This window comes from Globicephala melas, chromosome 13 (assembly GCF_963455315.2).
Source record: "Globicephala melas chromosome 13, mGloMel1.2, whole genome shotgun sequence".
In the NCBI taxonomy this organism is placed as follows: domain Eukaryota; kingdom Metazoa; phylum Chordata; class Mammalia; order Artiodactyla; family Delphinidae; genus Globicephala; species Globicephala melas.
In genome coordinates this window covers 89,687,943-89,715,312 of record NC_083326.1, presented here as the reverse complement: position 1 = coordinate 89,715,312, position 27,370 = coordinate 89,687,943, and the positions used below count along the sequence as shown (strand labels likewise).

Below are 27,370 nucleotides of genomic sequence, written 5' to 3'. Positions count from 1 at the left end.
TGCCCTTTTGCACTTTGGCAAAATGAACATCATTCAACCAGCAGATTTTGATGCCAAAGGGAGAATAAGAAAATCTGGCCTCTAAATATAAGCCGCAAATCACCAAGCATTTTACGAAAGTGCCCCAGCTTTCAGCACCCAAGAAGGGGAAGCCTGGAGATGACACACACTCCTTTCAGGGAAGTGGTACTTACCCAGGGACACCAGGTTGCTGTAGTTCTCCAACATCACACTCCTGTACAGGTGTTTCTGAGCTGGGTCCAGCAGCTGCCACTCCTCCCAGGTAAAGTCCACAAACACATCCATGAATGACAATGGTCCCTGAAACAGCATATCTCCATTCAACTGCAAATCATTTTACTGAGTTTGTAGTAAACAAAAGGCTGCTAAGCGTGTCCATTATTTACATTGTACTTTGGGAGAAAAGCAAACGTTTACTGAAAATATCCCATCAATATGCATTAAATCAGTTAACCTGTCTTTCAGCATATAAGAATACCATGTGCCAGGTATTCAACTAGGAGCAGGTAATATAAAATGGATGAAAGACAGAAGTGTTCAGCATTGCAGAGAACAGCAAAGATTAAACCCATAAAAATGTAACAGGCAGTCAAAGATGCTATGAGAAAAGAACATGGGCACAAAGGGGGAAGCAAGCAATGTTGCTTGAATGCACCAGGAGGTACCACTGAAGAGAAGACGTTAAAATTTCGTGAAATAAAAAAGGCAAGAGCTGTAAGTAGCAACCACGGTGTGGGGCGACAGATCTGAACATGAAGATACACCGATGGTAAATCAGCATATGAGAAGATGCTCAACATCATATATCATTAGGGAATTGCAAATTAAAACAGTGAGACACCATTACACATCTAGAATGGCTAAGATTTTCAAAAATGGACACCAAATTTGAAAATGAAATTCCAAATTTGATGAAGACATGAATATAAACATCCAAGAATCTAAACTCCAAAAACAATGAACTCAAAGAAACACACATGCTCAAATTTTCAATAGACAAAGAGAGAACCCTGAAAGCATCAAGAAAGCAATGACTTGTTTCCTACAAGGGCTCCTCAGTAAGATTATAAATAGACTTCTCATCAGAACCTTTGGAGACCAAAAGGCAATAAACCCATATATTCAAAGATCTAAAAGAAAAATAAACTACCAGCCAAGAATCCTGTATCTGACAAAACTGTGCTTCAAAAGTGAGGTAGAGGGCTTCCCTGGTGGTGCCGTGGTTAAGAATCCACCTGCCAATGCAGGGGGCACGGGATTGAGCCCTGGCCCAGGAAGATCCCACATGCCATGGAGCAACTAAGCCTGTGGGCCCCAACTACTGAGCCTGCACTCTAGAACCCATGCTCTGCAACAAGAGAAGCCAGAGTAATGAGAAGCATGTGCACTGCAATGAAGAGTAGATCCCACTCGCCAGAACTAGAGAAAGCCCACATGTATCAATGAAGACCCAATGCAGCCAAAAATAAATAAATTAAGTAAGTAAAAAGTGAGGTAGAAATGAAGACATTCCCAGAAGAACAAAAGGTAGTTTGCTACCACTAGACCTGCTTGTCAAGAGATGCTCAAGGGAGTCATGTATGTGAAATAAAAGAACACTAGACAATATTTTGAAGCTGTTTGAAGAAATAAAGATCTGAATAAAGGTAAATATCTGGGTAATTATAATGGTAGTATATTTGTGCCTCTACATTTCATTCTCTACATAATTATAAGAGACAAATGCATTTGAAATAATTATTAGTTTACATTTCGGGGCACACAATGTATAAAGATGTAACTCTGAGACATCAGCAATCAAAAGGGGTGGGACAGAGCTGTAAAAGAGCATAGTGTTTGTATGTTATTGAAGTTAAGCTGGTATAAATTCAAATCAGAATGCTATAACTTTAGGAAGTTAAATGTAATCCCATGGGCACCACAAAGAAAATAGTTATAAAACTTACACAAAAAGCAAATGAGAAAGGAATTTAGACATTTCACTATAAAAATTCAACTAATCACAAAAGACAGTGATTGCAGGAACTGAAGGACCAAAAAGCTATAAGGTATAAAGAAAACAGCAAAATGACAGAAATAAATCCCTCCTTATGAGTAATTACTGTAAGTGTAAATCAGTAAAACTCTCCAGTGAAAAGACAGAGTTTGGCAAAATGGATTAAGAAACATGATTCAAATATGCTGTCTATGAGAAACTCGCTTTAGATCCAAAGACACAAACAGATCAAAAGTGAAAAAATGGATAAAGATATTCCATGCAAGTAGTAACCGAAGTAGAGCAGGGGTGGCTATACTAACATCAGACAAATCAAAAAGGTTGTAAGAGACAAAGAAGGAAATTACATATTATTAAAGTTTCAGCACAGCTAGAAGATAGAAAATTATAAACAGTTACACTTAATAACAAATCATCAAAATACATGAAACAAAAACGGACATAATTGAAGGGAGAAATAGTTTTATAATAATAGTTGGAAACTTCAATATCCCACTCCCGATAATGCATAGAACAATCAGAAAGAAAATAAGTAAGGAAACAGAATTTAAATAAACTACCTCTAACAGACATATACAGAATATTCTACCCAAAAACAAAATATACATTCTTCTCAAGTACACATGAGACATTTTCCAGGACAGACCATATGTTAGGCCACAAATTAAATCTCAATAGATTTAAAAGATAAATATCATACAAAGTATCTTCTCTGACCACATAGGATGAAGTTAAAAATCACTAAAAGCAGCAGAAAAAAAGGGAAAATTCACAAATTTGTGGGAATTAAACAACATGGTCTTAAACAACCAATGGATCAAACAAATCAAAAGGGAAATTAGTAAATACTTAGACATGAATGAAAACAAAACACAACATAAAGTTGTTGGGATGCAGCAAAAGCAGTGTTAAGGGAAAATTTTACAGTTAAAAACACATATTTAGGGGCTTCCCTGGTGGTGCAGTGGTTGAGAATCTGCCTGCTAATGCAGGGAACACGGGCTCGAGCCCTGGTCTGGGAGGATCCCACATGCCGCGGAGCAACTAGGCCCGTGAGCCACAACTACTGAGCCTGCGCGTCTGGAGCCTGTGCTCCGCAACAAGAGAGACCGCGATAGTGAGAGGCCCGTGCACCGCGATGAAGAGTGACCCCTGCTTGCCACAACTAGAGAAAGCCCTCGCACAGAAATGAAGACCCAACACAGCAAAAATAAATAAATTAATAAACTCCTACCCCCAACAACTTCAAAAAAAAAAAAAAACAAACATATTTAAAACAAGAAACATCTCAAATCAATAATCTAACTTTACAACTTAAGGAAACAGAAAAAGAACAAATTAAACACAAAGGTAGCAAAAAGAAGGAAATAAGATTAGAATACAAACAAAATAGAAACTAGAAAAACAATAGGAAAAAAATCAATGAAACCAGAGCTTAGTTCTTTGAAAAGATAAACAAATTTTGATAAAGCTTCAGGTAGCTAGACTGAGGAAAAAAAAAAAAAAGAGAGAAGACTAGAATTACTAAAATCAAGAATGAAAGTGGGGAAATTAGTACTGATTCTACAAAAATAAAAATGATTATTGGAAAGTACTATGAACAATTGTATGTCAACAAATTGGATAACTTAGTTGAAAGGAATGAATTCCATTTGTGTTTCTATTAAGATCAAATCACAAAGAAATAGGAAATCTGAACAGATCTATAACTAGTAAGGAGATTGGGTCTGTAATCAAAAATCTTCCCCCAAAAAAGAAAAGCCCAGGCTTCACTGGTGAATTTTAACAAATATTTAAAGAAGTAATAACATCAATCTTTCTCAAGCTTTTCCAAAACCTAGAGGAGGGAACACTTCCTAAGGCTCTGATACCAAATCCAGACAAAGCCACTGTAAGAAAACTACAAACTAATATTCCTCATGAACATAGATGCAAAAATCTTCAAAATAATAGCAAATCAAATTCAACAGCTTATTAAAAAGATCATACACCATGACCAATGGGATTTATTTTCGGAATGCAAGGATGGTTCAACATTTGAAAATTGCTCAATGCAATACATCACACTAACAGAATGAAGTTAAAAAAATGATTATCTCGATGCAGATTACCTCAATTGAAGGATCTGACAAAATTCAACACTCTTTCATGATCAAAACACTCAACAAAGTAGAAATAGAAGGAAAGTACTTCAACATAATAAAACCCACATCTTAAAAACACACAGTGAACATCATACTCAATGATGAAAGACTAAAAGCTTTTCTTCTAAGATCAGGAATGAGGCAAGAATGCCTGCTTTCAAGACTTCCCTCGTGGTCCAGTGGTTAAGAATCTGCCTTCCAATGAAGGGGACGTGGGTTCAATCCCTGTTCAGGGAACTAAGATCCTGCATGCTGCAGGGTAACTAAGCCCACACACTCTAGAGTCCATGCACCACAGCTAGAGAGAAGGCTGCACGCCACAATGAAAGATCCCACGTGCTGCAACTAAGACTCGATGCAGCCAAATAAATATTTTTTTTTTAAAAAAGGAATGCTTTCTTTCTCCACTTCTATTCAACATAGTGCTTCAAGTTCTTGCCCGAGCCATTGGGCAAGAAAAAGATATAAAAGGCATCTAAATTAAAAAAGGAGTAAAATTATCTCTGTTCATGGACAATGTCTTCCTATATATAGAAAATCTTAAAGATTACACACACACACACACACAACCTAGTTAGAACAAATGAATTCAGCAAATAACAGGATACAAAGTCACACACCAAAATCAGGTGCATTTCTATACACTAACAATGACCAATCTGAAGAGCAAATTATGAAAATGATTCCATTTATAGCATCATCAAAAAGTAATAACTGAACCTAGGACGTAAATGACTTGTAGAATGAAAACTGAAAACCTTACTGAAAGAAATTAAAGAACACATAAATAAACAGAAACATACCCTATGTTCCTTAATATTAAAATGTTAACACTACCCAAAGTGATCTACATATTCAATGCAATCCCTAATAAAATTCCGACGATGTTTTTTGCAAAAATAGAAAAACCCACCCTAAAATGCATATGGAAGCTCAAGAGACCCTGAACAGCCAAAACAATCTTGAAAAAGAACAAAGCTGGAGAACTCATACTTCCTGATTTTAAAACTTACTACACAGGACTTCCCTGGTGGTGCAGTGGTTAAGAATCCTTCTTCCAATGCAGGGGATGAGGGTTCGATCCCTGGTCAGGGAACTAAGATCCAACATGCTGTGGGGCAACAAGGCCAGCACACCACATCTACTGAGCCCGCACACTCTGGAGCCTGTGCACCACAACTAGAGAGAAGCCTGTACACTGCAACTGGAGAAGACTGCATGCCGCAACAAAAAGATCCTGCATGTCACAATGAAGATCCTGCATGCCGCAACTAAGATCCAATGCAGCCAAATAAATAAATAACATTAAAAAAAAACTTACTACAAAGCTACAGTAATCAAAACAATGTGGTACTGACATAAAGGTGACAATGGAATAGAACAGAGCCCAGAAATAACCCCCTGCATATATGGTCAAATGATTTTTGGCAATGGTTCCAAGACCATTTACGGGGAAAGTCTTTCCAACAAATACTACTGGGAAAACTGGATATCCACATTAAAAAAAATGAAGTTGGACCCTCATCTAACACTATATAAAAATTAACTCAGAATGGATCAAAGACCTAAATGTAAGACCTAAAACTATATAAGAAGAAAACATAGGGCAAAAGCTTCACAATGTTAGATTTGGCAATGGTTTCTTGAAAATGACACAAAAGGTACAAGCAACAAAAGAAAAACCAACCAACTGAACTTCATGAAAATTAAAAAAAATTTTGCATCAAAACACAACATCAACATAGTAAAAAGGCAACTCCCAAAATGGGAGAAAATATCTGCAAGTCATATATCTTATAAGGGATTAATATCTAGAATATATAAAGAACTAAAACTCAACAAAAAACAACCTATTCAAAAGTAATCAAAGGACTTGAATAGACATTTCCCCAAAGAAGATATACAAATGGCCAATAAGCACATGAAGATGCTGAACATCACTAATCATAACAAAAATGCAAATCAAAACTACAATGAGGGACTTCCCTGGCAGCGCAGTGGTTAAGAATCTGCCTGCCAATGCAGGGGACACAGGTTCAAGCCCTGGGCCAGGAAGATCCCACATGGCACGGAGCAACTAAGCCTGTGCACCACAACTACTGAGCCTGTGTTCTAGAGCCCAGGAACCACAACTACTGAGCCCACGTGCCACAATTACTGAAGCCCGCGCACCTAGAGCCCACTCTCTGAAAGAGAGAGGCCACTGCAGTGAGAAGCCCGTGCACTGCAACGAGGAGTGACCCCCGCTCATCACAACTAGAGAAAGCCCATGCAGCAGCAAAGACCCAACACAGCCAAATAAATTAATTAAAAAAAAAAACTATAATGAGTTTCTGCTCACACTCATTAGGATGGCTATCAAAAACCATAAAAATAACAAAGGTTGGCGAGGATGTGGAATAATGGGAACACTTGTACACTGCTGGTTGGGGATACAACATGGTGTAGCTGCTGTGGAAAACAGTTTGGTGGCTCCTCAAAAAATTAAAAATTATTATTACCATATGGTCCAGCAATTTCCTCTCTGCGTATATCCCCAAAGGAAGTGAAAGCAGGGTCTTAAAGAGATATTTCTACATCCATGTTCATAGCAACATTAATATTCACAGTAGCTAAAACATGAAAGCAATCCAAGTGTCCATGGATGGATGAATGGATAAGCAAAATGAGGTATATACATACAACAAATTATTATTCAGCTTTAAAAAGGAAGAAAGTTTGCAGTATGCTATAACAAGGATGAACCTTGTGAACATTATGTCAAGGGAGATAAGCCAGTCACAAAAAGACAATTACTGTATGAGTCCACTTATATGAGGTAACTAGCGTAGTCAAAATCAGAGACAGAAAGTAGAGTGGCGCTTGCCAGGGGTTATGGGGAGGGGGGAATTGGGAGTTATTGTTTAATGGTATAGAGCTTCAGTTTTTCAAGAGGAAGAGTGCTGTGGAGACGGATAAGGTGGTTATGACTGCCAATGTTATGAATGTATTTAATACCACTGAATTGTCACTTAAAATGGTTAAGATGATAAAAGAAAATATGTGTGCAGAAATACGTATGCTCCAAAATACAAACAGTGGTTTAAAAAATCAAAGATCTAAAACATGGAAAGCTATAGTGTGTTCATGGATTGGAAAACTCAGTATTGTTAAGATGTAAGTTTTCCCTAATTTGACTCATAGATTCACTGTAATTCCAATCAAAATCCTAACAAGCTTTTTTGTAGCTATCCTCAAGCTCTTCTATAATTAATACAGAAAGGCAAAAAACTAGAACAGCCAGAACAATTCTGAAGAACAAAGGTGCAGCACTCCCACTAGCCCACTTTAAGACTTCCTATAAAAGCAAGAAAGCATGATACTGGTAAAAGATTAGACATAAAAATCAATGGAACAGAAAAGAGAGCCTAGAAATAGACCCATATAAGCACTGTCTCTTGAAAAAAAAATTTTTTTTTCATAAAAACACAAAAGCAATTCAATGGAGAAAGGATCACCTTTTTCAACAAAGGGTGCTGGAACCCTTGCACATCCATACACATAAAAAATGAACCTCAACACATACCCCACACTCTATACAAAAATTAACTAAAAATGGATCACAGACTTAAATGTGAAAACTAAAACTTTACAAATTCCAGAGAAAATTTTTTTTTAATTTGTGCACTTTTGTTTGGGCAATGAAATTTTAGATATGACACCAAAAGCAAAACTCATTTTAAAAAATTAAAATTCAGAAAATAAACTTTATCAAAATTAAAACATTTTGCTCTGTGAAAGTTGGTGTCATGGAAATGAAAACACAAACCAGAGACTGGGAGAAAATATTTTCAAATCACTTTTCTTATAAAGGATTTAAATCTAGAATAACAAAGAATTCTTAAAAATCCATGACAACAGATGGCCAAAGAGCACATGAAAAGATGCTCAACATCACTAATTACTAGAGAATACAAATCAAAACTGCAATGAGGTATCACCTCCCACCAGTCACAGAATGGCCATCATCAAAAAACCTATAAACAAACAACAACAAAATCTATAAACAATAAATGCTGGAGAAGATGTAGAGAAAAGGAAACCCTCCTACACTGTTGGTGGGAATGGAAATTGGTACAACCACTATGGAGAACAGTATGGAGATTCCTTAAAAAACTAAAAATAGAACTACCATATGACCCAGCAATCCCACTCCTAGGCATATACCCACAGAAAACCACAATTTGAAAAGATACATGCACCCTAATGTTCACTGCAGCACTATTTACAATAGCCAGGATGTGGAAGCAACCTATGTGTCCATCAACAGAGGAATGGATAAAGAAGATGTGGTATCTCTATGACATAAATCACAGCAATATCCTTTTTGACCCACCCCCTAGAGTAATGGAAATAAGAACGAAAATAAACAAATGGGACCTAATGAAACTTAAAAGCTTTTGCACAGCAAAGGAAACCATAAACAAGACGAAAAGACAACCCTCAGAGTGGGAGAAAATATCTGCAAACAAAGCAACTGACAAAGGATTAGTCTCCAAAATATACAAGCAGCTCATGCAGCTCAATATCAAAAAAACAAACAACGCAATCCAAAAATGGGCAGAAGACCTAAATAGACATTTCTCCAAAGAAGACATACAGCTTGCCATCAAACACATAAAAAGATGCTCAACATCACTAATCATTAGAGAAATGCAAATCAAAACCACAGTGATGTATCACCTCACACTGGTCAGAATGGCCATCATCAAAAAATCTACAAACAATAAATGCTCGAGAGGGTGTGGAGAAAAGGGAACCCTCCTGCACTGTTGGTGGGAATGTAAATTGATACAGCCACTATGGAGAACACTATGGAGGTTCCTTAAAAAACTGAAAACAGAACTACCATATGACCCAGCAATCCCACTACTGGGCATATACCCTGAGAAAACCGTAATTCAAAAAGACATATGTACCACAATGTTCACTACAGCACTACTTACAAGAGCCAGGACATGGAAGCAACCTAAATATCTACTGACAGATGAATGGATAAAGAAGATGTGGCACATATATACAATGGAATATTACTTGGCCATAAAAAGGAACAAATTGAGTTATTTGCAGTGAGGTGGATGGACCTAGACACTGTTATACAGAGTGAAGTAAGTCAGAAAGAGAAAAACAAATACCGCATGCTAACGCACATATATGGAATCTCAAAAAATGGTATCGATGAAACTAGTGGCAGGGCAGGAATAAAGACGCAGACAGAGAATGGACTTGAGGACACAGCGGGGGTAAGGGGAAGCTGGGATGAAGTGAGAGAGTAGCACTGACATATATACACTACCAAATGTAAAATGGATGGCTAGTGGGAAGCTGCTACATAGCACAGGGAGATCAGCTCGATGTTTTGTGACGACCTAGATGGGTGGGATAGGGAGGGTGGGAGGGAGGCTCAAGAGGGAGGGGATATGGGGATATATGTAAACATATAGCTGATTCACTTTGTTATACAGCAGAAACTAACACCACATTGTAAAGCAATTATACTTCAATAATGATATTTTTTTAAAAAAAAGAATAAGAAAGCATGATTTTGTAGCCCCAAATCCTGAAGAGCCGTATGTAATATCTTAATGTCATGCCCATCAAACTCAGTAAGTTTGGCTTCTGCCCTCTCAAGACAAAATAAACAAGATAAAGAATTTTAAAAAACATTTTTTTTAATGATACGGTACATATATACAATGGAATATTACTCAGCCATAAAGAACAAAATAATGCCATTTGAAGCAACACGGATGGACCCAGAGATTGTCATACTCAGTGAAGTAAGAAAGACAAATATCATATGATATTGCTTATACGTGGAATCTAAAAAAATGGTACTAATGAACTTATCTACAAAACAGAGACAGAGTCACAGATGTAGAAAACAAAGTTATGGTACCAGGGGATGGGAGGAAGGATAAACTGGGAGATTGGGATTGACATATACGCACTAGTATATATAAAATAGATAACTAATAAGAACCTACTGCACAGGGAACTCTACTTAATACTCTGTAGTGGCCCATATGTGAAAAGAATCTAAAAAAGAATGGAGGGACTTCCCTGGGGGTCCAGTAGTTAAGACTTCACCTTCTAATGCAGGGGGTGCGGATTCAATCCCCGGTTGGGGAGCTAAGATCCCACATGCCTAGGGCCAAAAAAAAAAAAAAAAAAAAACCAAAACCTAAAACAGAAGCAATATTGTAACCAATTCAACAGACTTAAAAAAAAAATGGTCCACATCAAAAAAAAAAAATCTTAAAAAAAAATTAAATTAAAAAGAGTAGATATATGTATAACTGATTCACTTTGCTGTACACCTGAAACTAACACAACATTGTAAATCAACTATACGCCAATAAAATTTTTGTTTAATATTAAATTTTTTAAAAATCAATGACAAGAAAACAGATACTTCACCAAAGATATAGAAAGAATAAAACACATATAGAAATATACTCAATACCACTACCTAGCCATTAGGGAAATGCAACTTAAAACTACAGTGAAATATCACCTCACATCTATCAGAATGGCAAAATTTTTAACAACTTGACAATACCAACAACTGGTCAGGATGAGGAACAGAGACGCTCATTCACTGCAAGTGGGAATGCAAAACTGCAAGGCACTCTGGAAGACAGTCTCTTACAAAGCTAAACATAGAATCGCCATACAATCCAGCAATCATGCTCCTAGGTATTTACCCAACTGATATGAAAACTCATGTCCACACAAAAACACACATGTGAGTGTTGACAGCATTCACAATCACCAAAAACTGGAAGCATCCAGATATCAAGACTTATTATAAATCAAGACAGTGTGAAACGGGCATAAGGATGGAAAAGTAGGCCAATGGAACAGAATAAAGAGTTGTGAAACCAAACTATATTTATGGACGCCTGATATATGACAAGGTGGCACCACAGAGCCATAGGTAGAGGTCAATCACTTCAGTGGCACTGGGGCAATTAGGCAACTTGATGAAAAAAATAAAGCTTGACTCCTACTAACACTAAACATAAATATTAATTCTAGATGTATTGTGAATCTACATGTGAAAGGTAAATGTGAACAAAGAAAACTGTCTTCATGAGCTCTGGATAACAAAAAACGTTCTTAGATTGGACACAAAAAACACCAGTAATAAAAGAAAAAATTTAGAAACTAAATTAAGTAAAAATTAGAAGTAGCTGTTCATCAAAAGGCAGCATTAATTAACAGAATGAAAAGGCAAGACAGGGGAAAAAAACCCAGCTTGTAAACAAACACTGAACAACAGTTAATGCTGTGCATACTGAAGTATTTAGAGGGAAGCATGCTGATGTCTAAAATATATTAAGAAATACAGCAAAAATAAGATGGGGTAAGAGATGCAGAGGGATGGAAAGATGGATAATGTGATAAAGCAAGTACAGTAAAATGTTAAAGGTAAATTCAAGGTGATGAGTATACAGATGTTCACTGCAAAATCCTTTCGATTTTGCCCTGCGTTTGAAAACTGTCATAACAAAATATTGGAGGTGAGAGAAGCACCCCAGGTAAATATGGATTTGGTATCAAGTTTGCTTTAAACTTCAATGTGCATGAATCACTGAATTTTGTTAAGATGAAAAGTCTTGATATAACAGGACTGAGGTGCGGCCTGAAACAGCATTTCTGGCACGCTTCCAGAAAATAAATAACTCCTTTCTGTCAATAAGAAACAGACAGAAAACACCCACAAAAGGTAACAAAATGTCCAAAAAGCATGCTAGCAGGAAATGCAAAGTAAGCCCATACAGAGACACCACCATACCTGAATGGCTCAAATAAAAAGAACAACAGTAATTAAGAGCTGGCAGAGAACGTGAGGCAAGTGGACACCAAGACACTGCTGACGGCCATACAAGAGGATGGTGCTTAACGAAAAATATAAGCAATACAGCAGGATACACATGCGTATACGCCACCAACATAAATTAAAAATGCATTCACACCAGAAACAATACACAGTTTGTAAACACATTTAAACAGAAAAATATCCATTAAAAAAAATTGGGGGGGGGTGTGTGGAAAAGGAGCTGAAAATTGAGTCTGGGGAAACCAGGAAACAGGGACCTCAGGGACCTTACACGACGTCCCACCTGAGGACCTCCATCCCTCTCCCCACCAAAAAAATGAAAAAGAAATAAAGAAAAGAAGTGGAAATGAACAAACCAGTAACTCACCCAGGTCTTCTTCGCTTTCGGCTGCTCCTGGGAAATAAACAGCCACTCTAGGACCTGCTCTGTGCCGGGACTCTTGTGCCTCTGCCGGGGTCCTCCAGGGAGAGGCCTCTGGTCAGGGGTTTCTTGACCCAGGATGGATTTCTCCCCCTGGAGCTTTCTGGTGCCATCGCATGTGCTCTCTTGCTCCTGGAGAGGTGGGACCTGCAGACACAAGAGCAAGCTCACCTTTGCGAGCACTTTTCCTCTGGGCCCCAACCTCGGTCTCCTTTGCTGGTGAACGTGCTCACCCAGGCTGGACTGGGGGCTCTGCGGACTGTGGTCAGGGCGGTTTGGGGGGCACAAGTGAGAGGAAACAAAGTGGGGAACCCAGCACACAACCACAGCCCCCCGCCCCGCCCAGACTCTGCACAGGCCCCCAGGATCCCCGAAAGTGCGGTAACCACCCAGAGATTTAAACAACTCCGGGCAGACACTCAAGAAGAACATGACGCCAGATGGTAAGGAGGGAACGACCCTGCTGGAGGCGACATACACGAGAAATGGGCTGTGGACAAAACAGTCTGTCTCAGTAGAGCTTCTTCTCTCAATATCTGGATGTCCGTGAACAATTCACTTCATCTCTCTCGCTGAGTCTTACTTTTGTTGTTAAACATTGAGAGTAGGATGAGATCAGGGGAACAGTGTAGTCTTTTAATCTCCAAATAAAAACAAAAGTGGCCTACCAGAATAGCAAAAGAAGAAGCCCAGAGATGTCCACAGACAGACAAATGGACCCAGGTGACAGGGTTCCTCACAAACCCAGGATCCAGGCAGATGTGACCTAACTGCAGAACTGGGACGGGGGACCGGAGGCCACATGCTGCCGATCTCCAAAGTCACCCCCAACAGGAGAGCACCTCCCGAGGGGAATCTGAGCCTCTCAGGCTCAGAGTTGCAGGTGACTAAAAAAGACATTCCCAAAGTCGCTACGTGACCTAACAGCACTGTGGCCACCCAGGAACACGAGGGCCTGAGAAATAACCGCCCCTTCTACAAGGACGGGTCTTCACTGCGCGGGGAAGCTGCTGCAAATGGAGCCCAGATTGATCAGCGCAAGAAGTGAGCAAACAAAGATTCAGGCAAAGAGAGGGACAAGAGAAAAGAGATTCTGAGAATGAGAGGGGAAGGAGAGAAAAGGGAAGAGAGAAAGGCACTCGGCAGTCAGGGGGAAGGGTCCAGAGGATGCTCATTCCAGAAGCTATTATAACAACAAAATACAAGGGGTAAAACTGAGAGAAACATGTTAGGATACAGGCATGCTGAGCTCTAGGAAACACAGGGCTAGAGGCAGAAGAAAGGCTTCCTGACAAGGCTTAGCGTTGAGTCGGGTCAGGTATGTGTGTGTGTGTGTTTGCTTGTATTTCCAAAAGAATCACTGAGAGGATGAACTAGGAACTGTAAAATGGTTCCCTCCGGGGGCGGGAAGGGACAGAGCAGGAGGGACGGAGGCTTGTCTGAATGACGCTACACACTTTCTACTTTGAATCACGTAAATATTTCACATGATCTAAAAGGGGAGGGAGGGCAATCCCTAACATTGAAAATAAATGTCAACAGATACATTTATTTATACAATTGGAAACAAAACTACAACAGACAATCATTTTACCAACTGACTTAACATGCGGTATTTAACTGTGCATTCTTTGGATAAAATGGGCTACAAAGACAGACTGAACCTCATTTAGCACCCTTGTTAATGGTAACAAATTGTTATTTTAAAACCGTCTTATGTATGCTATAGGACATGACAGTTATATCACTCTTTTTAAGAAAAAAGATATCTAGCACGTGACAAAAAGTTGCAAGAGTAAAGCTTTTAACCCTCATGCAGAGCTGGTGGGAATGTAAAGTGGAGCAGCCACTTGGGACCCAGCTTGGCAGCTCCTCAGTGTTAAACCCAGAATTACTGTATTAGCCGGCGATCCCATTCTTATCTATCCGCTCAACAGAATTAAAAGCCTACACCCACAGAAACGCTTGCACACAAATGGCTCTAACAGCCTGATTCCTAATAGCCAAATACCCATCAGCGGATGAAGGGATAAATCATATGTGATCTATACACACAAAGGCACGTTATTTAGCCATAAGAAAGAATGAAGCACCGAAAAATGCTACATGATGAACTTTTGTACTATAGGTACCTGACAATTAGCTTTTGTTGACTGTAATGCAAGTGCCTGATCGTACTGAAAGCTTCTGATTTCTGAGGCACCACTTCAAAGTCATCCGTCTTAGATAAATGCACTGCCAGCCACACAGCTAGATAAGGAGACAGGCCGCCCCACCTGACGTTCTCCTCCCAGAAAGCCCTGGGTGACCTAGATAACTGCTCACTTGAGTGACCCCGCTCTTCCCTTCCAGTGCCTGAATTCTCAGCCTTATTTTAAATTCACCAATAAATAATGAACCTGCAACCCCCCCTTGACCCCAATAATAAAGGCAGAACCTCACCCCCCCTTGACCCCAGTAAAGGCAGAACCCCAGGTCCGCATTCTCGTCCTCTCCTTCTCTCTGCTGTGTGGCCCCCGGTGTGCCACGTACCCCGCAGGGTCTGTGAGTAGTAAACCTTATGTTTTCAGAGTTCCCCGATGGTTGCTGATGAGAGGCGCCTTGCAGTCACAGTAAGAACCACAAGGGCTGGTCCAGCCGTGACGCTGGCTCCAGTCAGGGAAATGTCTGTGGGGCTGCCACAAGCAGCACGGGTCCCGGCGAGCCCCACCCCAGGCGCTCTGTGTCACAGCATCATTCCTGCCAGGCTGAGACCAACACAAAACTACCTTGAAAACACTACGCTAAATGAAAGAAGCCAGATACACAGGGCCACCTCTGACATGATTCTGTTTATATAAATGTCTAGGATAGGGAAATTCTTGAACACCCCAAGTAGATTAAATGGCTGTCAGGGGATAGGGGAAGGAGGGGATGGAGAGTGGCTTGTGAATGGGGACAGGGTTTCTTCTGGAAGTAATGATAATGTTCCGAAATTGGATACGGTGATATTTAGGCAACACTGTGAATACTAAAAACGACTGAAGGTACACCTTAAAAGGGTAAATTTTATGGTATATAAATTATACCTCAATAATGCTTCTATATAGAGTAATTTTTTTAACTTCAATGATTTTTAATAAATTGAAAGTTCTGCAACAGTCCACACATCCAGGTTTACAGCGTTCCTACTGCCTCAGACAGATTCCTCTGGAGCCGAGGCCCACGCTCACCCCCGAGCCCCAGACAACCACTGCTCTGCTCCTGTGCACAGATCTGCCTGTTCCAGACATTTCACACGACTGGGACCACACTAGGTACTGCGTCTGGCTTCTTCCGCTCAGCACAACACTTTGGAGGTTTATTCTTGTTACAGCACACACCAGCGGTTTGCCCCTTAATTGCTGAATAGTGTTCCATTTCGTCTATACGTTCACCACTTAATCCACATTTAGATTCTTTTTAGTTTTGAGCTACTATACAAGTCTTTGTGTGAACATGTCTTCCTTTATCTTGGGTAAATTCCTAGAAGTAAAACTGCTGCTCTGTACAGTAAGTTTACATCTAACCCTTTAAAGAAACTGCCGAAACCTTTACAAGGTGACTGTACTTTATACTCCCACCAGCAGTCTACAGTGGTCCCAATTTCTCTACATCCTTGTCAACACTTACTGTCTGCCTTTTTGGTTATAGCCATTGGGTATAAAGTGGGACTTCGTTATGATATGAATTTTATTTCCCTAGTGACTCATGATGTTAAACATCTTTTCCGGTGCTTACTTGCCATCTATACATCTTCTTTGGTGAAGTGTCTGTTCAAATCCTTTGCCCATGTTTTAAATTGGGTTGTCTGTCTTCTTACTGAGTTGTAAGCATCCTTCACATATTCTGAATATATCCCTGTTATCAGGTACATGATTTGCAAATACTATCTCCCGGACTTTAAATACTTGAAGTCCCGGTCTGGGACTGTGTTTTCATTTTCTGAATGGTGACTTCGAAGTTCAAAAGTTTTAATCTTGATGTGGCCCAATTTCTATCTCAAAAAGCACAACCTATGAAAGAGCTTTCTAAGAACTTTAGCCTAAGAGAAGGTCATGAATATTTTCCTCTATGATTTCTTCCAGAAATTTTATAGCTTTTGCTCTTAAAGTCTATGTTCCATTTTGAGGTAATCTTTTGGTATTGGGTGAGGTAAGAGTCACAGCTTATCTTAGAAAATTTTTCCTTGTGATACCATAAAATACGTAACATAAACTTAGTATCTTAACCATTTTAAAGTTTACAGTTCATTGGAATTCAGTACCTTCGCAGTGCTGTGTAACCATTCCCAGCAGTCACATTCATCTCCAGAACTCTTCATCTTGCAGAACTGAAACTCTATATCCTCTGAGCAGTAACTTCCCATCCTCCTCCTACCACGACTCCCTGACAACCAGCACGGACCACACTTTCTATGATCTTGACTACTCTAGGAACGGAAACCATGTTCCACAGGGTTAGCAGACAGTGTTGACTAACAGGAATTCTCGAGCTCGTCTTACAGAGCAGCAGCCCAGGGACAGCCTGGTAAACCCCCGCCTGAATCCGCCCTCAGTGACCAAGCTTCGCCTGAGTTACTAACTGTCCCCTATAGGTTACACCTCGGACGTATGGGTCACTATATCAATGGGCACTTAAGCTGTTTTCCAGAAACCTAGAGTCAGCTCTTGTCCAGTTCAAGGCAGCCAAGACCGGTTGGGACCGCTGACCCTAAAAACTGGGCCTGCACACGTGTCTGATGAATGACCGCCTGATGTCAGAGGGCCAAAACCTCCACCCTCGGATCATGCTAAGTGTCTCCATTTTTGAACACATATCCCACGAAGAAGCATGTACCCTGATACGCCTGCACAGAACACTGATTACCTCACCTTTTCCCTACTTCCAATCACTTCCCCACACCTAAGACCTCCCTGCTTCTTTATCCCGTGAATATCTCAAGTCCCTCACCTGCGAGGAGACAGATCCGACATTTGTTCTCCCATCTCCTCACTTGGCTGTCTCGTGAATAAACTCTTTCTCTGCTACAAACTGCAGCGTCTCAGCATTTGGCTTGCTGCGTGTTGGGTGAACAAACCTGGTTCAGTAACAGAACCTCACGTAAGTAGAATCTTACAGTATTTTTCCTTTTGTGACTGGCTTATTTCACTGAAAATAATGTCCTCAAGGTTCACCCATGTTGTAGCATGTGTCAGAATTCATTTCTTTTTAAGACTGAATATATACATACACACCCACACCCCATTTTGTTTATCCATTCATCTCTTAGTGAACAACTGGGTTACTTCCACCCAAAAAAGAGTAATTTCAAAAAAATAAATCTTTTAAACTCTGTAATTTGAATTGGAAATATCAACATGAATAATAAACTTTTTTCCTTTCCGAAGATCCCTAGGTCTGCCTGCTGAAACAGCCCAGAAGTAATGACATCCCAGTATCAACTGTGGTCCCTGAGCACACTCCCTACGAAAAGATACAGGCTCCTGGAGAAAAGGTTGATTCCAGATCTGGGACGGGAAATACTCAAATGAGCAGAGACTATCTTCTTGGGCCCTGAAGCAAGGAAGCCAGGAAGCCAGCTAAGACTAACAGAGTCTTCCCAAAAAGCCTCAGAGCCAAGCTGAAAGGCTCCCTTTGGCTAAGGCTGGGACAATGAAACCCTCTAAAAGAATACTGACTGCAAATGATTGAAACTAACTGTAAACAGTATTAAGATTTACGAGTTTTTTAATCATACTCAAATTAGCAAAAGGAAAAAAAATCAAATGAAAACTCACTGCTGTCACCAATGGATGTAACTAGGGCATCATCTCCTTAGTGAAAACTGGCAATTAAAGAGAAAGAGTTAAGCATGGACCTGCCATCCCTAAACAAATTGTGTCTCTGGGTAACCAAATGGTTCTGTTGATGAAGAAATGTTCTTTTTTAGAGAAGGATTCTGTAAATTCTTTCAGAGAATTCCTGCTACAAAAATGGAAAGAAGGATAGGGTTAGAAAGTCACCACTTTGTAGATGCTGTGAAATAACCGGCCGAGGGGAAGGTCATAATTGATGAAACCATTAGAAGGGCTGATGGGAAACTTCACAGCAATACCACACTGCCACCCCGACCCCACCAATCGATCTGTGCATCACCTAGAGCGAGTCAATGAGACACACGTGCCTCCTGAGGTGACAAGACAAAGCACGATCACGTATTCTTGCCAAAAACATTAATAAATCAATCTAAAGTCTCTAAAGGTAAATTTCAGTTTACCAGAAATACTGGTGACAGAAAACATGTTAAATGTGACCACAAGGAAACAGAGATAAATCTAAAATGAAGGACATTCTAAAGGACAAATGGCTCCACATCTTTAAAAAGTCAATGGGGGAAAAAAAGAAAGAAGGATGGGTTACTCTGGATTAAAAGAGACTTAAAGTATGTAACAGTAAGAAATGTGTACCTTGTTTGGATTTTGATTTTAACTTGCCAATGTTAAAAAGGAAAATGAAATCTGAACATGGAATAATTCCATGATACCAAAGAATTATTCTGTTAGGTGTAATAGTGGTATTATAATTAGATTAGAAAATGTATGTTTTTAATGCCTAGTGATGTACGGATGAAATAACATGAGAACTGAATCTGCTTCAAAATACTTCAGAGTATTTTGGAGTAAGGTACCTTTATCCTACGCCTTAAATTTTTCCTTTGAAGAATTTTTCAAGAACAGTGACCACCACACAAGAAAATAAAGCTTTCAGAAAACAAGACAACATGAACAAGAACCAATGAAAAACAACAGAAAGAAAACCTTGTAGCCAACAGACAGTGCAATTGATGGACACTCATTATAAATCAAATATTATATTCAAGGAGAGAAAGGCAAGCCTTATGACTTGCCAAGGACTTGGACAAATAACTTAGCAAGCATATTTGAAAAAGAACTACAAAGAATTTATAGGAATGATAAAAACACATCAACTGAAGTCTCTTTAACAGCAGGTTAGGAAGAATTAGTAAACGAAAGGACAAACCGGAAGAAATCATCTAGAAAGTAGTATGGAGAGACAGATGGGCAAGAGAGGAGAGCAGTGACACACAGACTGAGAAGGTCTATCATAAGCTGCACTAGAGTCTAAAAGGAAACAACAGAGCACATTTAAAAATGGGGGGTGGGACACAGCTTTCCGACAGCAGGCAGGTATCTAATGAACATAGAAAGAATAATGAAATTAGATAAAACTCATTTGTCAACTAGCATAATAAAAACGCACACAAGAATCACCCATGCAGGCTAAATGAGTGGGTGAAAGTTTGAGGACTAAAAGGTATTTATTTCATCTCAGTATCTCCCAACAGATACTGACTTACAAAGGGAAGAGAGAGTGACTACAGGGGAGAGAACACAGACACCACCTTCACCAAGTGAGGCAAGTTCACATCAGCAGCCACGAGTGCCCCGGATGTGATGCAGGGAAGAATGCAGCACTTCTGAAACGAATCAGGAGGAGGAGCAAACAACCAGAAACTGAGGAATATTCCACAGAACGCCCTGGGCTCCGAAAACACCACGTCATGACAAAGAAGACTGAGGAACTGTTCCGGGTTAGATGAAAGAGCCAGCACAGCCCATCGCAACACATGATTCAAGTTACTCTTCTCGCATAAAGGACGGTATTTCCAAACTTTCTATAAAGGAACAATTGGCAAAATCACAATAAGACCTGTAAATGAAATAACAGCATTGTATTGATGTCAATTTCCTGATTCAGTGGTTATGTAAAAAACTGTTCTTGTTTGTGAGATGTACTGCAGTATTTAGGGGTAAAGGAACATCATGTCTGCAAATTGGTTTCAGTTAAGGAAAAAAAAATGTGTATGGAGAGAGAAAGAGGAGAGGAGCTGAGAACAGAGAGTGAGAGAGAAACTGATAAAGCAAGTGCAGCAAAATATTACTATTTGAGGAATCTGGATGAAGGTATAGAAGAACTTTTGTATTATTCCTGCAACTTTTTTAAGATCTAAAATTATGTCAAAATAAGTGAAATTTAAAAAATTTACAGCATAAATAATGTGTATAATGCCCAAACATCTTTACAGAAAGAAAAAGAATAAAAATTATCAGTCCAAAAAAAGCCAAGAGAGGAGAAAAAAAAAAAAACAGATCAGGTAGAGCAAACACAGTATAGAAAAACACAGTAAGATGGTAGATATAAACTCAAATATAACAGTAATTACGTCAATCATAACAGACCAAGTGTCTGAGTTAAGTACAAAGACTGACAGACTGATTTTAAAAAATGATGCTATTTAAAAAAACACATCTAAAAGATAAAGATACAAAAAAGTCAAAAGTTAAAGAAAAATATACGACAAGCAATTAACCAAAAGGAGGCTCCTACAGCTATAAGAATACAAAACAGACTTTGAGACAAAAAAAGGATTCCTGGACATAAGGTGACTCCACAATCATCAAAGGCTCGAGTCACAAGGACAATGTAGTTTTCAGCTTGTCTGGAAGGGGTGAGCAGCCTGCTCCAAGTCAGCCAAGCGGGTGACAGGCCGCCACGTTACCTGACACCCCTCCCCCCCAGACCCTAGAGCTGAGTGCTGAGCCAGCTCCAGAGGGCTGATGGCGGCCGGCCACTCCCGGCCCACTGCTGGCAGCACACAGGGGCTCCCTCTGCCCGCAGCCTCCTTCTCCCTCGCCTTCACACGGCTGATTCCACAGGTCCTTTGAGAGCAGCTGCCAAGGTCACTTCCTGGGCTTCCCTCTGCCCCAGCGCGAATCCCGTGGCCACCCGGCCTGCCCTCTGTGCCCTCTCTCAACTCCCAGGGCTGCCTTTGACCCGTGTATCCTCCGTGCCTAACCGGTACCTGGAATATATAAACGAGGGTGCGCGAGGGTTGTTAGTTTTGAAAGACTAATTCATGAACACTGCCACATTTTAACAGGAAATTATCGGGGCTTCCTTGGTAGTGCCGTGGTTAAGAATCTGCCTGCCAGTGCAGGGGACACGGGTTCAATCCCTGGTCTGGGAGTATCCCACATGCCGCGGAGCAACTAAGCCCGTGCGCCACAACTACTGAGCCCACGAGCCACAACTACTGAAGCCCGCAGCCTAGAGCCCATGCTCTGCAACGGGAAGCCACCGCAGTGAGAAGCCCGCGCACCTCAACGAAGAGTAGCCCCCGCTCGCCACAACTAGAGAAAGCCCGCGCGCAGCAACGAAGACCCAACACAGCCAAAAATAAATAAATAAAATAAATAAAACTTTATATAAAAAAAAAACAGGGAATTATCATTTTAACCTTTAATTCGCCAAGAGGGTCAGTCTGGGCGCAGCTGAAGACACCCAGCCTGGTATGCACGGGAGCACGGGCCAACCTTCCTCAGAAAGGCCCCGTCAGGCAGAATTCCCTTCTCTCTCCCACACCCCCTTGCATCAGTCTTGAAGCCCCAACTCACTGCACTGCAAACTATGCTATTAGCATGTCGTGGTGGTGACCGTGGTGACGGTGTTTGGCAGTGGTCCATGGGAGCAGAGGCCCTGCCCAACGCTGGAGAAAAAGGGAAACAAGGTTCCCTGGTTTAAAATAAGTCAACTAGGGCTTCCCTGGTGGCGCAGTGGTTGAGAATCTGCCTGCCAATGCAGGGGACACGGGTTCGAGCCCTGGTCTGGGAAGATCCCACATGCTGCGGAGCAACTGGGCCCGTGAGCCACAACTACTGAGCCTGCGCGTCTGTGCTCTGCAACAAGAGAGGCCGCGACAGTGAGAGGCCCGCGCACCGCGATGAAGAGTGGCCCCCGCTTGCCACAACTAGGGAAAGCCCACGCACAGAAACGAAGACCCAACACAGCCATAAATAAATAAATTATAAATAAATAAATAAATAAAATAAGTCAACTCCTACAGGAGAGGAGGACACAGAAAATCTTTCCAAGCCCCTAGGAATGGAGACTCCCTGAAGTGAATTTGTAATGACACATTTAAGGGAGGGAAGTGTCAACAGCAGAAAGTAGCCAAAATGAAAAAAGAAAACCTGCCAGTAAGTGCCCAGCATCCTCCGAGGAAAGAAACAGAGACTTAGGGGCTCACAGGCCTCAGTGCAACGTACGTCACCGCCGAGGACCACCTCCCTCTGCTCTGAATTCACACTCGTCTACAGCCTTCTAATTACTAGGTATCACCCTGGATACCCAGGAGGGGACACCCAGAATATGGGTCGAGGATGTCACCGGCCACAGGAAAGGGACCCCTATGTTGCACAGTTTTAAAATGTCCTGCATATGATATCCTTTCCGCTTTCAGCGCATCCCTGAGTGGGGTCATCCACATCTCTCATTCCCCAGGGACTGGGCCACACACACCCACTGCGACCAGGGCACGGCAAGGGACTTAACTACTCTTGAGTCCAAGGAGCAGCTGATCAGTTATTGTTTACCCATTTTGGGTAAACAATAACTACTCCTAGGGCCCAGGAGGCTAGAATCTCTGTCTCTTGAGAAATTCTCAGGCTATACCCTGAGGCAGTAGAGTACACTGGCCAGGGAAATGGGTGTAGGGCCATCCCACGCAGGTTCAAATCCTGGCTCTACACAAACCAGCAGTGTAACCTGGTCCCAAGAAGAGGTACTGATGAATGCCTGCACCAGATGCAGCACAGAACCCCACGCACAGTGAGCGCTGAGCATTCACACTGGGCTGGAATGGTAAGAAATACACGACTACTTACACAAGATAAACCACTCTAAAAAGTGACAACGGACTAGGTGAAAAGCATAAGCTGGTTGTCAGAAAAGAGGACTCATGTTTCAAACATCTCCGTTTCCACTGCTCCAGGCAACACCTCCTCCGCCTCTCGTCTGCACCCCTGCAGTCGACCATTCTCCACTGAGCAGCCAGAGGGGCTCTGAAAAGCCCAACCCCCTTTCCTAACACAACAGCTTCCCAGCCTGATCGGGCCTCTGGCCCCCTCCGTGTCTGTCTGCTCCCCTCCCCTCCCCGCCAACCCGGGCCACACAGGCCTTCCTTCCCTGCTACAAAGGCACGGACCCTCCCCCACCTCGGGTCCTTGGCGATGGCTGTTCCCACCCTGCATGTTCACGCACCTGCTCTTCCCAAGTCTGGCTACTCTGGTAACTCACACCTGCAAACGTCACCTCCTCCATGGGACCTTCCCCAAACACCCAATCTTTCACATCAACCAATGTTAATTCCATGTACAACACGACAACGACGTTTCCTGTTCACTTGTAAGTAGTTTCTCCATCATTTACATGGCATCTGCCTTCCTCCACCAGAGTGCAAACTCCCCAAAGCATGGATCCTGTCAATCTCGTTCACCACCACATGCCTGGACCTGGAAGGGGGCCTGGCACAGAGTGGGTGCTCAATAAATACCTGGAGACTGGAAACATGATGAACACTTCAAAGACCAAAGCCTGGGATTTGTATCTATCAGTTAGTTCACTCTTCCGCCCGAGACGGTACATGTTGCCCTGTTAAGAACTCAGAGCAGGGAGGGCTTCCCTGGTGGCGCAGTGGTTAAGAGTCTGCCTGCCAATGCAGGGGACACGGGTTCCAGCCCTGGGCCAGGAAGATCCCACGTGCCGAGGAGCAACTAAGCCCGTGTGCCACAACTACTGAGCCCGTGTGCCACAAGTACTGAGCCAGAGCTCTAGAGCCCATGAGGCACAACTACTGAGCCCACGTACCACAACTATTGAAGCCCGCACGCCTAGAGCCCATGCACCGCCACGAAGAGTAGCCCCCCCTCACCACAACTAGAGAAAGCCCATGTGCAGCAACAAAGACTCAACGCAGCCATTCTGGGTTTGAATTCTGTCTTCTGCTGAATGATCCTGGCAGACTGCCTGCCTCTCTTTGTCACCTTTCCTTGTCTTTAAATGGGGCTAAGAGTCCTACCTTCCTATGAGGCTGCTGTGAGGATCAGTTTGTATCTGTAAAGTGCTGAGACCCATGGCTAGGAAGAGGAGACACTGTAGAAATGTTAACTAGTATTACTGAAGGTGTAAAGTTTTCCTTATACAAGTCCTCTGCATTGCTCAGGTTTTTAGTACTTTCACCTGCTCTACTGCCATTTGTAAATAGGCTAATCTCCCTCATTATAACTTCTAAACAGATACAATTTATAAACAGGAAACGCACCGACTTTTAGACTGATTTTGTACCAAGGAATCTTCCTGGATTCTCCTCAGGCTACCACTCTCTTCCCGCAACCACAGGGCACACTGACTCAGCCCACATGGCTGGCTTCCCGCCTCACTCCCACATCTGCGACGGACCGCTGCTCCCTCTACCCCACTCCTTCCTCTCCTGCCCAGCAAACACCTACTCACACTCTGCTCTGGAAACATCACAGCAAAACCCACCACCACCATCACCACCAAGTCCGATTTGGACTTCTGTGACGCAACAGTACTTGACCTCCCTGGGGCATCTCACATGGCAACCATTTTTGAGGTTTCTTTTTCTTTGACTCTGACACACAAGTCTCTCCATTTCTCTCATTCCTATGGGGCTGCCCAACCTCCAGCCCCTCCTCCGCCACCTTCCCTTGCCCACCCCCGAGCACTGCCCTCGGTGCTCTTCCCAGGGCACATGTGCTCCTTGAGCTAATCTGGCTATACCCACTCAGTGATACCTGTCCAGACCATTCTCTCGAGACAGATGCCTACCCATGTGCCCACCAGCACCCGCAGGGTCCCACCGTATCTAAAGGAAATGTCCACCCAGCCCTCCGTAACAACTCTGACGGTCTTCCCTAACTCAGGTAATGGTACCACTCCCAACCCAGGCCCACAGGGCAGACCTCCAGCACTTATGCCTGGCTCTGCTGGCTTGCTCACCACCAGCACCCAACTAGTTACCAAGTCCAGTTGCTTCTGACCCTTTATTCTCCCTAGAGGATAAAATCCAAGTGTTTTTTTTTTTTTTTTTTTTTTGGCCGTGCCGTGCAGCTTGCGGGATTTAAGTTCCCCGACCAGGGATTGAACCCGGGGCCATGGCAGTGAAAGCACCGAGTCCTAACCACTGGACAACCAGGGAAGTCCCCAAATCCAAGTTTTTCATGTGATCCTCAAAGCCCTCTACGATCCAATCTCTGCCTATGGCTCTGGCCTCATTTTTTAATACACACTCCACCACCACCGTCACCTACAAAACCATAAACTCTACATTTCAGCAACTGTAAAGTGTTCCAAGGTCACCAACATACTACATCACTTTAAGCCTCTCAAATTGGCACATTGCTTCCTTTTCCTAGGCTGACCTTCAGTCCCTTGTTCACCTCATTCACCTTTCAAATCTCAGTTTAAGACTCCCTTATTAATCCCTAAAGCATTTCTTGGGGTGTCGTTACTTCCAAAACTGGCCCTGTGCTGTGTGTCTCCATACACTTCCACGGCCGACTCTCGGAGGACCCCTAACGTGCCATTGTGCTCATACATTTTCTTGCCCACAATTCCCACCAGACCATGGCTCTTCCAAAGCAGGAACGACCTACCTTCGCACCTTTAGCACCTGCCCCAGGGTGCTCAACAAAAGACAATAAACAAAACTGTTGAATAACCGAAGGGACAAATGCATAACTTCCCAAATGAGGCCCCAAAATCTTAAGACACGGAAAGAAAAAACTAAGAAAATGTGTCGAAGAAATTGGAAAATGCATCATGACCCCTCGTTTAACTCAAGGCTCAAGGTACAGAATTGGCAGAAAAGAGACTGAAAGAAGGAGTAAAGTAACAGTCTGACGACAAGAAGCACTTCCGGACGGCTCAACGTCATCTTAAAGGAGGCGCAGTGGCTTGGAAGCCCCACGCAAGCTCCAACCCTGGAAAAGATGGATGAGCACACGTCGGTGTTCAGGGCGCTTTTCATAAACGAGAGAAAACCCCCCGACTCACCCAGACGGCAGCCGTCCGGACCCTGGTGGCCATCCTCACGGCCAGTTTTGTGCGCCCTGAGGGGGGTGGCAGGACCCGACGGCTGCGCGAGAAGAGAACCGTGAGGGAACCAGTCTCCCCGCCACTCCCACGCCCACGCGGGACCCTCCTGCCACCCCCCGAGGACCCGCCCCTCCCTTCCCACGGCCGGGCCTCCTTCCCTCACGCAGCGGCGGGGCTCCCCAGCTCCGCCCCCACCTACACACACGCGATCGGCTCAGGGCAGGCGCGGGGGAGGCCAGACTAGTCTGCACGGTCCCGCCGCCCTGACACGGGAGGGACTCGGCGCGCGCGGCTCCCCCAAGCCCTGAATCGGCAGCGGGAGATGCGGGGGAGACCGGCTCCGCAGCCGACCTCCCGGATCTGCAGCCAGAGCCGCTCAATCCTCGCTCTCGACTGTGCGGCGCCCGCTCTGGGTGCTTCGGCGACGGCCCTCGGGCAGACGAGGTCGGCACGCTCCAGCTCAGGTCCCCACTACGGGCAGGGGACGCAAACCACCCACCACGACTCTCCTGGCTGGTGCCGAGCCGACGGCGGCCGCTAGGGACGCACAGGAAATGCGTCAGGGCAACCCGAGGGCAGGACGAACTACAACTCCCGGAAGCCTCTGCGGGCGTTCCTCCTGCGCGGGGCGGCTCCAGCCGAGGGCCGCCGGGAGGGAGCGCTGCGGCCGCGAAGCGCAGGCCCTTCCCGCCCCACCTCTGGGCGCGGGCGCGCAGGCTTTCAGTGATACAGAGGATTAAAATAATTGACAGCAATAGCGCAAAGGCTGGAGGCATATAAATTCAGTTAAAAGTGTTCTAAGGTTCCTGCTTTTCCAAATGGTAAAAGTCCTAATTTATAATTTAATAACGCAAAGATTCGTTCCGTTGTATAAGTGACATTTATTTTCCAGGAAAATTAGGAGTGGCATTGTCTTCCTTTGG

General features: G+C 42.8%; 1 protein-coding gene across 8 annotated transcripts in view; it reads right to left on the bottom strand.

Annotated features, from left to right (window-relative positions):
* LOC115855123 (zinc finger protein 10) overlaps nt 1–27,370 on the bottom strand; it is a 112,676-nt gene that overhangs the window by 21,444 nt on the left and 63,862 nt on the right. The window contains exons 1-4 of one of the 8 annotated variants that reach the window (XM_030859855.2): nt 26,643–26,968; nt 26,406–26,487; nt 12,414–12,614; nt 195–321 (exon numbers count right to left, since the gene is read on the bottom strand). In XM_030859855.2, the coding sequence (XP_030715715.1) occupies nt 195–321; nt 12,414–12,614; nt 26,406–26,438 (361 nt within the window). In that variant the 5' untranslated portion in view covers nt 26,439–26,487; nt 26,643–26,968. Of the gene's footprint in view, nt 1–194; nt 322–12,413; nt 14,843–26,405; nt 26,488–26,642; nt 26,979–27,370 lie in introns of those variants that run through there. The other 7 variants (XM_060283193.1, XM_030859854.3, XM_060283192.2 and 4 more) reach the window with 7 other exon arrangements.